The sequence below is a fragment of the Pipra filicauda genome, unplaced genomic scaffold (assembly GCF_003945595.2).
Source record: "Pipra filicauda isolate LSUMZ 115617 unplaced genomic scaffold, ASM394559v2 scaffold323_size1005334_pilon, whole genome shotgun sequence".
In the NCBI taxonomy this organism is placed as follows: Eukaryota; Metazoa; Chordata; class Aves; order Passeriformes; family Pipridae; genus Pipra; species Pipra filicauda.
The window spans coordinates 802,996-817,662 of NW_024104447.1; the positions used below are offsets into that span (position 1 = coordinate 802,996).

The 14,667-nt window shown below is 47.1% G+C and overlaps 1 protein-coding gene and 1 long non-coding RNA gene across 2 annotated transcripts in view; one reads left to right on the forward strand and one right to left on the reverse strand.

Moving 5' to 3' along the window:
• FLI1 (Fli-1 proto-oncogene, ETS transcription factor) overlaps positions 1–5,461 on the reverse strand; it is a 90,105-nt gene extending 84,644 nt beyond the window's left edge. Inside the window, exons 1-2 of the mRNA XM_027747956.2 lie at positions 4,999–5,461; positions 3,043–3,124 (exon numbers count right to left, since the gene is read on the reverse strand). Coding sequence (XP_027603757.1) covers positions 3,043–3,081 — 39 coding nt within the window. The 5' untranslated portion in view covers positions 3,082–3,124; positions 4,999–5,461. The remainder of the gene's footprint in view (positions 1–3,042; positions 3,125–4,998) is intronic.
• A 4,560-nt stretch (positions 5,462–10,021) lies between these two features.
• On the forward strand, positions 10,022–12,195 carry LOC120323704. Its single transcript, XR_005564456.1, has 2 exons — positions 10,022–10,170; positions 12,007–12,195. It is a non-coding gene; the product is annotated as an uncharacterized LOC120323704 (long non-coding RNA).
• The last annotated feature ends 2,472 nt before the right edge of the window (positions 12,196–14,667 follow it).

Sequence of the window (14,667 nt, forward strand, 5' to 3'; positions counted from 1 at the left end):
GTAGGTCTTTTGAAGGTTCTCAGAGGCTGTTTGGTCCCCCAGGGGTGTGACAGGGAGTTTGTTCCTCCTGGGAGCTCCTGTGGAACACCCTGTCCAAGCCCCCCCAGGGTACAACATACAGAGACAAGGCATTTCTCTGTACAAAGCACAGAATAAACCTAAAGTTGATATACATTGTGCATCTGTCAAAGAGGATTTGTAGAAGACATCAATCCAAATGCTGTTTTTACTGATGGGAGTAGCATTTACATCCCACAAAAGCAATAAGTAAAATACTTCTCCCTCCCATAGGAGGAAGAAGTAAGTTTTTCTGGGGAAGGAATGACATGAAAGAAAATAACAACAATAAGAAGAATCATCATCATCATCTGGGAAGAGAGAGGAGTTGGGATTCAACCTTCTGCTTTTCAAACTTCCTGCTCACCACAGCTTGGGAAGTCCTGAAAGATCAGAGTGGGGGAGCAGGAGAGACAAGTCTGAGCAGCTCCTTGTTCTTACACAGCAGCTGCATCTACATTTGAAAGCTGGAGAAGGGGAGGAATGGAGAGTTGAAGTGTCTTTCTTAGGAACACCAAGCTCACTCCACCAGGGCTTGGATGCACAGCCGTGTTTCCCAACTATGTCCCTGGAACATCAGTCAATCCCAACTCTTGTACAACCAACCAGGCACTGTCAGAACCTCTCTGCTGGCTCTGGGTGTGTCTGAGTCAGTGGAAAGTGCCACCAAGCTCAGAGGGGCCAGAGATTAACCCAATCCACATGTTTCAGGTTCTAACTTCCCTGAATTTAATCCCATTCCCACTTTTATGAACAGCCTCACTGCTCTGAGTGAGCTTCCCAGGTACCACCTTCTCTCACTGGTACTGAGCTGCCCAACCAAACTTTGAAGAGTCAATGGGAGACATTTCCCTTGTGTTCAGAAGATTTTGGATCAGACTCCTGTGAAAATCCTGTTGATTTTTTTTTTAAGCACAGGAACAAATCATTTCCCCAATGGCATTGGTGTGAAAGAAGCTTTAGAGACAAAACACCAGAGACAAAATCCTTGCTCAAAATAACAGCAGTGGAGATGAAGGGCTGGAATAAAAGGCTCACACAGCTCCCTCATCCCTCCAACTGGCACACTGGATAAATCCTGTCCTGCCTGAGGAGCTATTCCTGCTGGATCAAGCACATACTCATTCCAAGAGGACTTTGTCCAAGCCCTCTGCCTGCAGGATTGTTCTTAAAGACAAGGTTATCCCGACCCAGTTAGGGACAGACTCACTCAATCCCGCTGGAATGTTGAATTATTTAGGCCTGGATCTTGGTTCCACTTAATTCAAAAGGAATTGTGCTACTAACTGGGGCAGCAGCTGGATCTACCTCCCAACAAAAGGCAGTGATGCCAGACTAGAGGATGTCACAGGACCTTCATCTCTTCGTTGGGAACAGAACACTTCAATCATTGCTCACAGACAGCAGCTCCAAAGGGAATTCCTGCTAAAGCCAGGCCCAGGCTGGGCACCAGCTTGCTCTGCTTGAGCTGGGAGGGAATTTCACTTCCCAAGACCTGAATTTCCTTTGTTTTCCACAGAGTTTCTGCTGTTGCAGAATCTGGTCTAAAGTGAAATGGAGTCACCAACATCCCCTGAAACACTGAGCTGAGAGTGAGATTTGGGGGGATCTCAACCAAATGGGGAATCTTGACCATTCCTGGTTGGATTTGCTCTGGAAACCTGGTCCATTGAGCTGCACAATCCAGTCCAATCAGGGCATACAAGCAGTGCCACACGACCTGGGAGTCATCCCACCAGACTTGATTGCAGCTAATACTCCTAATGAGCTGCCCAAAATGAGCCATAACCCAGGGATTATACACAGAAATCATGCAGTGGATCATTCCCAATAATATGTATGTACAGGAAAATCCCACTTGAGGCCTGGATCCTTGACTAAGGGAAAGCAAAAAAAAAGAGAGACCAAATTCCTGTAATAAATTATTCATTACAAATTATCCACCCAGCTCTAGTTAACACCCTTCTGTGTTTCTTCAGGGAGAGAAGAGCTTGTGTTTTAGATTTTCCCTAAGTGCTGTTGCATGCAGGGTTTGCCTTAAACGTGTAACCCAGATGTCCCAGACTTGGTTTATTTACATTCTTGGGAACTGTTGTGAAAAAACCCCTATATGATGTCAAATATAATATAGTGCTCAAGTGAGTTATAAAGGGACAAGGCTGTGCCAACCCTTCTTTGGTATTTGTTTTAATTTTAAGGAAAAGAGAGAGGCAGAAGTGGCAAATCAAAATACATTCTAAGATCCATTTTTTAAATTATAAATATATATATGTGTACAAACAACTATTTAGAGTGCAAGATTTAGAATTATCAGATAAAAAAAAAGAAATAAAACCAACTGAAGTTAATTTACCTTCTCAATTGTATGGAAGGACTTAGGGAAAACCACCAGGAACACTGTGAAAGACATCCCAGTAGCACACCAGTGCCTGGTGTGACAATCCATTTCTTCCTAACTCAAAGAGATGTTTTGGTATAACTCATTAAATATTTTCCCCCTCTAAATCCATTTTGAAATGTACCTTTCAAAAAAGCACCAAACCTCCCGGATCATCTTGCCCGTGGGGCTGAGGAGCGGGCAGGGAGGAGGAGCGGAGGGCAGTGCCATGGAATTGAGCCCCACAGGCTCTCCGGGAAGGCAGAACGTCGGGAGGCAGTTCAGGACACCCTCCTGTGACACCGGGATGGCACAACCCCCGAACCGAGCACCAGTGCAGGGCAATAAAAGACAAGACCACTTTTACAGCTTGCTGTTCTCCCAACTTTTGACTCGATCCTGCCCATTTCCAGAAGGATAACTGTGATATTTGAGTCTCTGCCCCCTCTCCCACTGAAGGCAGAGGGATTATTTTCTTTTTTCTGCTAAATTCAGTAAGAAAGAGCAAGGTTTTCAACTTCAATATTCATTTCAACTAATATTCATTATGAATTTGGGAGGATTGTAATTTGTGACATTACCTGTTTAAAGATGCTGTCATGTCTTACCTTGACGTAAGACGAGGTGTCTGGTACAGTCTGAAACATCCTTACTTGCTTTTTAGATATATTTAAAGGTCCTTAATTTGACCTGAAATAAATTTAAAAAAAAAAAAAAATCGAATCATATACTTGTATGGAGACAAGCAGAGAAATAAAACATCGTTTGAATAATAAAATTAGTAACAAAATTTAAAGAGAAGTGATCAAGTATTTAAGTGTAACTTTTAAAGGACACAGAAACACATCCAGAACAGTAACTAAAACTCAAGTAATATCAGGACTTCACAAAGCAGGGGTTTATTTCTGGTTTTTAATAACAGTTTGGTTGGATTCCCCCTTCTCCTCAGGCAAAGAGCCTTCTCCACTTCTGCCCAGAGCAGAGGGAAATGTTTGACATTTGATTAACTGAATTTCTTAGCCAACAATTAAAAGCCAGCTGAAATACTCATGTTTTCATGTCGAGACTAGTTAACCCTATTGACTTGTATCCAAGGGTTTCACTTGGCTAAGTGAAGGGCAGTTGCCTTTCCTGCCTCATTGAAACCATCCCGAGCCATTAAACCTGCCGGCCAAGATTGATTTAAAGAACCTTCCTCACCAACAATAATTAAACAATAAATTAAAAATAATACCGAATGGAAGTATCGTTCAAAATATTTTAAAAACCCCAACCCTCAGAGTTGTCACTCTCAGCCCTTCTAGCTCGGATCCTGCCCAAACTTTCCGTCACACTTGCATCAACTACATCTGGTTTTCTGTACTTCTAAGACTTGATGATCTCCCGATGAACGGGGGGGTTTTTCTGCCTCTCCCCCCCGAGTCATCACTGCAGAGATCAACAACAATCATGAAAAATGTGATGGTGTGTGGGAAAACAGGCACGAAAATATCCCACAACGGATTTTTTTTCCCTACTCGCTCCTCTCAGGGTCTTTCCTTTTGGGAAGCGCCAGAAAGCGATTAGCCGAGTGTAATTAGGGCATCATTAAGAAGCACAAGCACATTCACACACACCCACACCCCTCCCAAGCGCTGCTGCTCCGTCCCGTTTTCCCGGGATGCGGAGGGAAAAGTCGAGACATTTACTCAGAATTTACTACAGAGAAGTGATACGACGGGATTAGGAGGATGCAGAAAGAGTCGCGCACGACACTCGTGGGTTGTTGGGTGTTTTTTGGGAGCTCTGTAGGAAAGGCTGTGGGGTCCTGAGCGCGCAGTTAGTCCAGTTTGTCCTGGTCTAATCCAAGCCAGACCCCGGCGGTTAATCACGGCCCTGGTTAATGAAGCAGCCCGGCCGCTGGAGCTGGGAGAGCCCCGCTCCGGAGCTGTGTCCCCCCGCAAAGCCCGGGGACACCCCCGCGGCCCCGCAACAGCTGCTGACTTAACGGAGAAAAAAAGAGAGAAAGCAAGAAAAAAACCCCACAGCCCAACAACTGGAAAATAAAAGTTCGCTATCTGCACGTAACCCCTTTTATTGATTTTTCCAGCATTTATTACGCGGCCAGCTGGCACAGGAGGGCAGCCGGCTCCGAACTGGACAATGTGTTTCTGATAAGTACAATTCTTTTTTTCCTGTCGTCCTCCCTCCTAACACATTCCAGTTTCTTTTGCTTCTGAACTTGCACCGGGGGGTGGGGGTAGGCAGAGTGGACGGACGAGGTAATTTTGCTTCGCCAGTAAATTTTCTGGGGTCAAGGATTCCCATATTGGTTTCCCCCGCTCCCCTCTTTACCCCTAATTAGTGCTCTCCCCCCTTTCCCCCCCCATCACTTCCCTCTTCTAATTACGCCAGTGCAATAAAATAAATACATCTGCATATTTTGGAGCCCGTTTTCAGAAGTCTACAGTGGATTATTTATCAATCGTCTCGCCCTGCCAGCGTCAGTCGCAATATAAAAGGGCCTCTTAAACTTTTAGAATCGCCTCTTGCTTATTCTTATTACCGGGATTTAAATGACTCACCTTTTATACCCTTTCCCCTCAACCAGTGGCAGAGCAGTTTGTAAAGATCCAGGTTGAGACCAAAACCAGAACTCCCCCAGCTGTGGATTACTACCCTTGCCGCTGCAGTTTTGCGAGGAGAGGAGAGATTTAAACTTGTTGGATCCAGAGCAGCGCTGAAGTTAAAATTCCCAGCCCATCCAGACAGGCTGCATCAACCAGGCATTTCCTCAGGGGGCTTCTGTGCTGCTCGCAGCTCCAGGACGTGCTTTCCTTTCCCTCGCTTCTGTGCCCTCCACTTTTCATTTGATTTCCGTTTTCCGCCCTTATCAATATTCCAGCTGTTCCCTCCGATTAATCGCGGCTCTGGGACATCTTCGCCCAATGAGCCCTCCTGGAGCTGCGAGAGACTTTAAAGAACACAGTAAGGAAAAAAAAAAAATAGGAGGGGGAAAAATTCACAACTTTCTTAAAAAAATATTGCTGAGGAGTCAGGCCGAAAAGAGACGCTGAGTGGAGCTCAAGTGCTACTTTAAATCCCCCTTTTTAAACAAGGAAGTTTCAAATATCCGTTTTTAAATCATCGTTCCTTACTTTGAGCTTTTTCCCCCGACTCTTACCTTGGAAACAGTTAACCCGTTTCCCCCTGAAGCAGGACTGAAACCATGACAGAGCACAAGGCTGGGAGAGCCAGCTGGAATCAGCTCCAAAATTTTCTTTTGGACCAAGAACCCAGCATTTCTCCCTGCGAGTCGAAATCTCCAGATCTTTTGAGCTATTTAATAAGAACCGATCAAATAGTAACGCGTTCAGGGAGGGAAAGGAAACACATCTTCAGTTGGGGATGTATTTTTTCCTCACGTTTCTGGTGCATTTTGTCATCTCTGAAGGGATAGCAGATAATATTTTGCACTAACCTGGGCAAGAAACTTCCAGGGATTTTAGTACAACATCATTTTTAAACGTAACCCCCGGAAGGGTTACCAAAACTATTTGGAAAATGTCCTTCCATTCTCTATTCTCTTTCTCTCCTTGCCGGCTTTGCCCCAAATTCCAACATATTGAAACATTTTTCTCCTTAATAAGAGGAACATATAAAGTGAAGGGGTGAAAGGGCAACTTGGGAGCCGTGCCTAGAGCTCCGCACACAATTTGCTCTCTGGTAGACGAGGCGTTTAGCATTCCTCCCAATTTCCAAGGAAAACAGACTCAGACCTGGACCCAGTGACCAGGGACCTCGCCAGAGCCACTTTTTAATATAGAAATTCTTCGCATTCTTTGTTATTATTATAATTGTTGTTGTTTGTGGCAAGAGAAACTGTTTCCTGCGCAAGGTAAAGCGACAGGGATTTTAGGGAGACGCTAAGGAAGGAAAAAGCAAAGCGACAGGAGGGACTCGTGACGTGCGGAGAGAGGGGGAACCGGGGGAACCCCAAACCAAAAGCAGCGTTGTCATTTTTAAATGGCTTTAAAATAATCGCGTGCGCGGGGTTAAAAATGCTCTTTCCAAGCCTTAATCTCATTATTCTGCGGGGATGGGAACAACTCCTGCGCCCTCACAACCGAGCCGGCTTGTGAGCGGACCGGCTCACGTTTCAAAGTCATCGTTCATTCTTTTCTCACGTTTCCACGTGTGAATTACACAAAACACGGCGCTGAAGAGGAACCCCGAGGGCTTTACTATTGTGTTAACAGACGCCTCCTCCCCTCCTTTTCGTTGCGGGGCAGGTAACAGGCGCTTGCATCGCTCCCCCGTGCGTTTTTCCTGTTATTTTCCTTTATTTTTTAACAAACCTCTGACAGGGAGCCGAGAGCAGCCTCCCAGCCTGCAATGAAATAAACTTTAAAGGCTGGCGTTAACAAAAGAGTCGGGATGTAAAGCACTCCCAAGTTCAAGGGAGATGAGTGCCCTGAATCCTGAGCTGGCTTTGCTGCCCCTTGTAACCAAACCCCACAGCCGAGCGGAGAGACCCCTGTGGCCAGTTGCAGTCATCTTGGGAACTTTACTAGCCCAAAAGAAAATTGCTGGCAAATTGGAAACAGCTGGAGCATCGCAGACCAAGGAGGAAAAAAAAAAAAACCGCCCCCCCCTACCCCCCCTCCAGCCTCCTGAGCAGGGAAAGTTGCGGGAGTTTTGTTTATCCAAATATCTCGGCGGCAGACACGACATCTCCAGTTTTCCTCACCAAACCGTAGGTGACTTGTACATAAGCAACATTTCAACATCCATCACCGGCGGTGATTTCTTCAAGATGCCTCTGAAATCCCTGCGGGCTCTCCCGGGGCAGCCGCTGCCGCCCGTGCCCGTGTCCCCTTTAACGGGGTGCGAGCAACACAAACAGGGACTTAAAACCCACAAAGGGTTTTAGCCGAGGGTGCGGGGGGAACCCGACAAGTGCTCCGTTCCCATGAGCCTGTCAGACAATTGCTGCAACAAATGAAACGGTGGAAAAGCTCCGAGTCCTGCGAAATGTGCTCTTTTCATGTTTTCTATTTATTAGATACGTTAAGAGAAAACAGACTCGTGCGAGTCCCAAATGTAGGCAGAGTATTAAAAGAGGCATGTGAATGCTCCAGCAATTACAGCTGAATTTGATTAAAAACGTCATGAGGGCTGCAAAAGCAGGAGTTACCTGATACACTAACCCTGAGGTTGCTTTAGGATGAATTATAACACAATTCATTTTATTTTAATAGGTCACCATAAGATTAACTGTTTAAGGATGGAGCTGTGCTATAAATGTTTACATCAAACCAGAAAGAAGCAAACTTTACTTTCTGGTTGTTTAGAAATAATGTTTATTACATTTTAAAATTCTTCAACACGTTAATTAGAAATAAGGGGAAAGTATGTGAAGTCAAAAGGAGCTCCAGCGCTTGACATGGAACCACACACACACTTCTGGGCTTGTTTCCCTTTCCTGCAAGGAAAATGTGGGGATTTTTCAGTGGCCATCCCCGTTTCCATGTGCTGTGGGAAAATAATGGCAACAACTTGTTTTGCCTCTGCTCCTCTCATGGCTTGGTCCAAAATTTGGAGGCACTTTGGAGCCTGGGCCTGTGGTCAAGGAGAGCCACCAAAAGCTGAGGTGGTGACTCTGCCTCAGTGAAATCAGCCACCACAACACCCAAACCTGGGGGTTTAGGAGGGAGGAAGTTTGAGGATCCATCAGTGATCGAGGGGCAAAAGCTCAAGGGACGAAGGACTTCAACACACCCTGCCAGGTCCTGCTCCCACCGCAGGGACTGAGGCTTTGGACGTGCTTTGGGTGCTACAAACAGATCTCAGAGTTAAATGAAAATAGGCTCCTAAATTCCCCCTCGAGAAAGAAATAGTGAAACACAGCTGCCACGGAGAGATGTCCATCTGATTTTTCATCTGCTGTGCTGCTGGGCAGCTTTTGGATGAGGCAGTGGCTGCAGATTCTGGTTTTTCCCCGTGCTATATTTAAGCAACATTTAATAAAAAAGGTACTTGGCTGGAACTCTATGAAGTAGTTAATTATCATTAGCCATATTCCTGAAATTAAAATATATTAGTTTTATAGGAAAATCCTCCCTGTTAAAATGTATTTTTATTTTCAATTCATAAAAAGGACAAATTTAGAATTTTGACATGAAAAACAATTTCTGTAATAAATTACCATCACAAAAAGGTTTCATTCAGATCTTGGAAAGATCCTTTTCAATGAAGATCTACTGTTTCATTTCCACTAATCAATCTAAGTAAAAGCACTTTGATAAATTCCACTTAAAATCAGCAAAAGCACTATAAATATTTTTGGGAAAGACATTTCAGCTTTGCTAAATTACTCTCTACCATGAAAAACACCTTTGAAATAGAATATGTTTCACCCTGGTCTTATATTAGTGATGAATGTGATTAGTGTATTCAAATAAATAATCATAAATTATTGATAAAATCATTATCACAACAAAAGAGAAACTTCAGTTACAGAGATAAAATGAGGGGACAGGAAAAAAAAGAATTGCTGTAATTGTTACATTCTATATTATTCTTGAAAAAGGAATGTTAGATGAAGGTTCATGTGTGCCCCAGGAATTTTAATTCCCTTGTTCCCATTCTGCTAAATGGGAATGAGAACCTTTCACTCTTGCTGGGCTGCCTGGGTTTGAGGACGTTTGGATATTTATTTTGACAGTGTTTATTGTGAAGTTGGAAAACGTGGGGGTTTGGTGGTGTTGTTAAAGACCCGATTCTTTACAAAACAGTGGAGTTTCCACTCCCGTTGTTTATAAACATGGGAGGAAATGATTTACTGTCTGTGGGATGTCATGGAACTCCCGTTAAACCAGCCTGGGTTGGTGACTGGTTTGTTCCTCAATCCATGTGGGTTGTTTTCCTCTGGATTTTAACCAGTCTTCAGCAACATCCTCCTGCAGGTTATATTGGGCAGAATATAAGTGTTACAATGACATTTGCTGGCCCAAATAAATTCACAGACAAAAGGGTGGGGAGGAAAGTTTAAGGATGGCGTGATAAGACCTTAGATCCCACGACAGCTTGGTGGGCAGAGTGGGACAGGAATCCCTGTGGCAGAGGGATCTGATTCCTTATGGAAGAGGTGGAATCCCTGTGGCAGAGGGATCTGATTCCTTATGGAAGAGGTGGAATCCCTGTGGCAGAGGGATCTGATTCCTTATGGAAGAGGTGGAATCCCTGTGGCAGAGGGATCTAATCCCTTAGTGGCAGAGGCAGGACAGGGACCATTTCAAACCCTTCACTCCACACAAGCTCTGCTCCCCAGCATGGAGCCTCTGCTCTCCTGGGGCCTCACTGCTGGACACGTGGCCCTGATGACACCTTTTTTCCCCACGATTTTTGTGTTCAACCCCTTCACTGTTTGTTGGGTGACACGACTGTGACACACCCTGCAGTGGCACCTGCAGAGGTTTGTCTGGGTGGCCACAGCCCCTGGTGACAGCACTGCCACCACTGCCAGGTCCTCAAATGCAAACGGGTCACGCTGATGTCCCCAGAGGAGGACGGGTCACGCTGATGTCCCCAGAGGAGGACAGGTCATGCCGAGGTCCCCAGAGGAGGACGGGTCATGCCGAGGTCCCCAGAGGAGGATGGGTCACGCTGAGGTCCCCAGAGGAGGATGGGTCACGCTGAGGTCCCTGAGGGAGCTGGGCCATGCCGAGGGGCCCTTCCCAGCAGAGATGCCACAGGTGAACGTCTCACCCCTGTCAGAGTCTGGGCTCTCCTCTCCTTCATGCCCCAGAAGTTGTGAAGATTCAGAGGGTGAGAGAACCCAGCGGGTGGGGCACAGCCCCTGAGGGGACCTCGTCACCCCTGAGGGGAGAGGGGTCTGTGCTGGGGGTACCCTGCTGCTCCTGAGGGGAGAAAGGTCTGTGCTGAGGGGACCTGTCTGCCCCTGAGAGGTGAAGGGTCTGCACTGTGAAGGGCTCGTCTGCCCCTGAGGGCACAGGGGCTGTGCTGAGGGGACCCTGCCATCCCTGAGGGGAGAGGGGTCTGTACTGAGGGACCCTACTGACCCTGAGGGCACAGGGGCTGTGCTGAGGGGACTCATCTGTCCCTGAGGGCATGGGGGTCTGTGCTGAGGGGGACCTGCTGCCCCTGAGAGGACAGGGGTCTGTGCTCAGGGGGCTCTTCACCCCCTGAGGGGACCCTGCTGCCCTTGGTGGGGTGAGGGGACATGAAATGAAGCCCTGAGGGAGGTCCTGCAGCCCTGTCCTCGACAGACAAAATGGGGGTGTGTGCTGAGGGGAGAACCCACCCTGTCACTCACAGCCTGTCCTGTCACTCACAGCCTGTCCTGTTACTCACAACCTGTCCTGTTACTCACAGCCTGACCTGTCACAGCCTGTCCTGTCACTCCCTGTCCTGTCAGTCACAACCCGACCTGTCAGTCACTGCCTGTCCTGTCAGTCACAGCCTTCCCATCAGTCAGAGCAGTCACAGCCTTCCTGTAAGTCACACCCTGACCTGTCACAGCCTGTCCTGTCAGTCACACCCTGACCTGTCAGTCACAGCCTGTCCTGTCACAGCCTGTCCTGTCAGTCACAACCCAGCCTGTCAGTCACACCCTGACCTGTCACAGCCTGTCCTGTCAGTCACACCCTGACCTGTCAGTCACAGCCTGTCCTGTCACAGCCTGTCCTGTCAGTCACACCCTGACCTGTCACAGCCTGTCCTGTCAGTCACAACCCAGCCTGTCCGTCACACTCTGACCTGTCACTCACAGCCTGACCTGTCAATCACAGCAGTCACAGCCTTCCTGTCAGTCACACCCTGACCTGTCAGCCACAGCCTGTCCCCTCAGCCACAGCCTGTCCCCTCAGCCACAGCCCATCCTGTCAGTCAGAGCCCAACCTGGCAGGGCTCCCACATCTTCCAGCTCTGCCACGCCTTTCCCCCCTAATTTCTACTGTGCCCCTTTGACTGAACAAAACCAACATTTACCATCCCAAAGGAGCCCCCACCGCTCCCTTTCTCTTCCACACGCCTGCCCAGCCGACGCTGACTAGAAAAATAGAAGAAAATAAGTAAAAGAAATTAAAAACTCTTTTCTCTCTCTGGTAGAGTTTTGCCTCTTAAGAAACAAGAGGTAGCTGTGACCCCAAATTCACTGCAAGATTCACCGTTGCTTTGCTTTTTGGTGAATTTTGCATGAAGAACCTCTTCCAGAAGACATAACAATATTTATTCTTTCTATATAAAACACAAGGATGCCCTTGTTTCCAGCACAGCTCCCTCTCCTTGTATAGCCCAGCTCCACAGCCTGTTCCCTTTGCATCTGCTTGCTCTGGGATTGCTTATTTCCTTTTTTTTTTTTTTAATAAGCACAACCCTAAAGTCTTGCCCTGGTGCTCCCTTAGAGCATCCCTGGCCACCCTGGACTGGAGCTCCTGGAGGAGCTGCTGCTCAGGAGAGACCAGGCAGCCCCTGAGGACACTTCTGGAACTCTACAGGGGCTCCACCTGCTCTGGTCTCCACAGAAAACCAACCATCCAAGCAAACACATCCATTATTTCTTTCCAAAGGTTAATTTCTTGGAAACATCTCACTTTGTTTTTGATCCACTGTGGATGGTACAGGAGCTGAGCAGGAGAGAAGAGAGAGAGAAGAAAGGCAGCTCCACCAAAAGCCACATAAACAGCTGAATGAATGAAAAGGATTAAAAATAACACCCAACCCCGAGGTGAAATTGGAAGAAATAAATGGCTAAAACAGGAGCTTGATGCTATTCCAAGTGTTTTGACACGGGAGCATGTTTCCCATTCCACTTCTCCGCTGAGAGGGTTTCTCTTCGAATTAGATGAACCATAAAATAGAGAGGAAATTTAGAACAACACAGTAAAATGGTGTTTTACAGCCCTTTCCACAGAAGGTTTTCCCTTGAAGAGCTCTTACACCCTGGGCCTTGTCTACGCACTGTCACCAGACAGCTCGGGCTGCACCAGTCGCATTAAAGCGTTTCAGTGCCCGTCGGAGCAGCCTTTCCATGGAGAGGGGCTTTATAAGGGAGAGTAACTGTTCCCATATGGAAAGGAGCGATGATTTGGGAAGTCTCTCTGGTTAATATTATGAAGTGCTCGCTCTGAGCTTTTGCTGTATTGTGAAATGACTCAAGGTCAGGGCATAGCCCTGTTCTCCTGCAGGGCCTCCAGGACATCCCTAATGGAATAGAGACAACAGAGAGACTGAGTTCAGCTTTGATCAGGGCTTTATGGGCCAAAGAAATTGCCTGGGACAGGAAGAAATTGTTCCCCATGCAAGGAAAGGAGATGGGAGTAATGAAAGTTTTATAGAATCCAAGAATTGTTTGGGTTGGAAGGGACCTTAAAGCTCATTTTGTTCCAATCCCTGCCATGGGCAGGGAACCTTCCACTACCCTCAGACAACACAAGTGTGGAGGGGATGAAACTGGGATTTGAAGTGGATTTCACAGGGAAAGGTGTGTGGGTGAAAGAGGAATCTGTGTGAAGGAGGAGGGAAGGTTTGTTTCCCTTTTGTGCCAGTGATGGAAGGCACTAGAGGAATATCCTGGCATATCCTGGCATCCCTGCCAATGGCAGGGGGTGGAATGAAATCATCTTCAAGGTCCCTCCAACCCAAAGCATTCCCTGATTCCATGAATACACTCGGAGGGGCTGGAGCAGGGGCACTGCTGGGAGCACTGGTTATCACCAGTGGCCTGAGCACACGGATCCTGGGGTGTTGGAGCCCACAGCTGAAGCTGGGTGTGTGTCAGGACGATGTTGGAGCTCACAACTGAAGCTGGGTGTGTGCCAGGACGATGTTGGAGCTCACAACTGAAGCTGAGTGTGTGTCAGGATGATGTTGGAGCTCACAACTGAAGCTGGGTGTGTGTCAGGATGATGTTGGAGCTCACAACTGAAGCTGGGTGTGTGTCAGGATGATGTTGGAGCTCACAACTGAAGCTGGGTGTGTGTCAGGACAATGTTGGAGCCCACAACTGAAGCTGGGTGTGTGTCAGGACTGGGACAACAAGGGCAGGAAAACTGAAGATGCTGGAGCAAGTAAACTGCAGAATAGCTGAGCCCCAATGAAAGGCTGGGCCAGAAAACCCCCCAGTCAACCAACCAAAGGAGAATGGTGTTGACTAAGGCAGTTAAATCAGTAAGATCAGCACTAGATCAGTGCACAATGTGGGGTGGTCCAGGGTTCTCCAGCTGGTGGCTGTTGGAAATCAGTGTCACTCTGGTCTCCATAAGGCTCTCTTTATACTCAGTAGCTAAGATATGAAAGGTATGTCATAAATTACAGATTTTAAGGTAAAACCAGACCATCTGCCCTAAAGAACACGGTTTTCAATTTTTTCCTGCTTAGAAACAACCATCGGAGCACGAAAACTTCATCCAGCTGGTCTTGCAGAGGAAGAGCATACACCCTCACCTTTTCATTGCACAGCCATGCTTACAGACACATTTTGGGCTGCCTGGAACAAGGTGAATTACTGTTCTCAGACACAACCAGCCCAGATATTTTTGTCCTTAAAATCCGTTACAGATGAAGCCTACATGCTTTTCCAGTTACCATCAAAAACCTTGTGCACGTGGGGATAAAAGGTGATTATAAAAATATCCTGGTGATTATAAAAATATCCTGGTGATTATAAAAATATCCCAGTGCCCATGTGAGCAGCTGCTACCTCGCCCTGTTGGTCTGAAGCCACATTGCTCTGGGTGGCACATGAACAAAGACCAGATGATGCTCTGGGCCCCAGGGAGGGTCTAGATTTACACAGCACATCACAAACCCCTCGGTGTGACCGAGGGACCCGCTGGAGCCAGCATGTGCTGCACGATCCTGGAAAACCAAGCAGTTTATTTTAGGAGCCTGCCTATGGATTGAGGAGCTTACATTTGGGCTCCTAACTGGAAAATATCCCGAGTCTATAAAGAGATCAAGATGTTTCCCTTTTCTATCACAATCACAGCCCCCCTGGACCATTAGAGGTGAATCCCCTCTAAGAACTGGAGTCGTGACACTGAGTCACATCCTTGGCTCTTTGGAGGTGTCCGGTTGCTCTCTCAGCTTGTTGACTCTGCTCCAGTCACTTGCCTTATTTCCTGGACTTATCTTCCCTACCAGATTTCCCCTCCTCTCTCTCCCTCCTGTGGCTCATAAACACTTGAAATCTCCTGTAAAGCCAATCTGGGCTCACAGCCTGTTGTGAG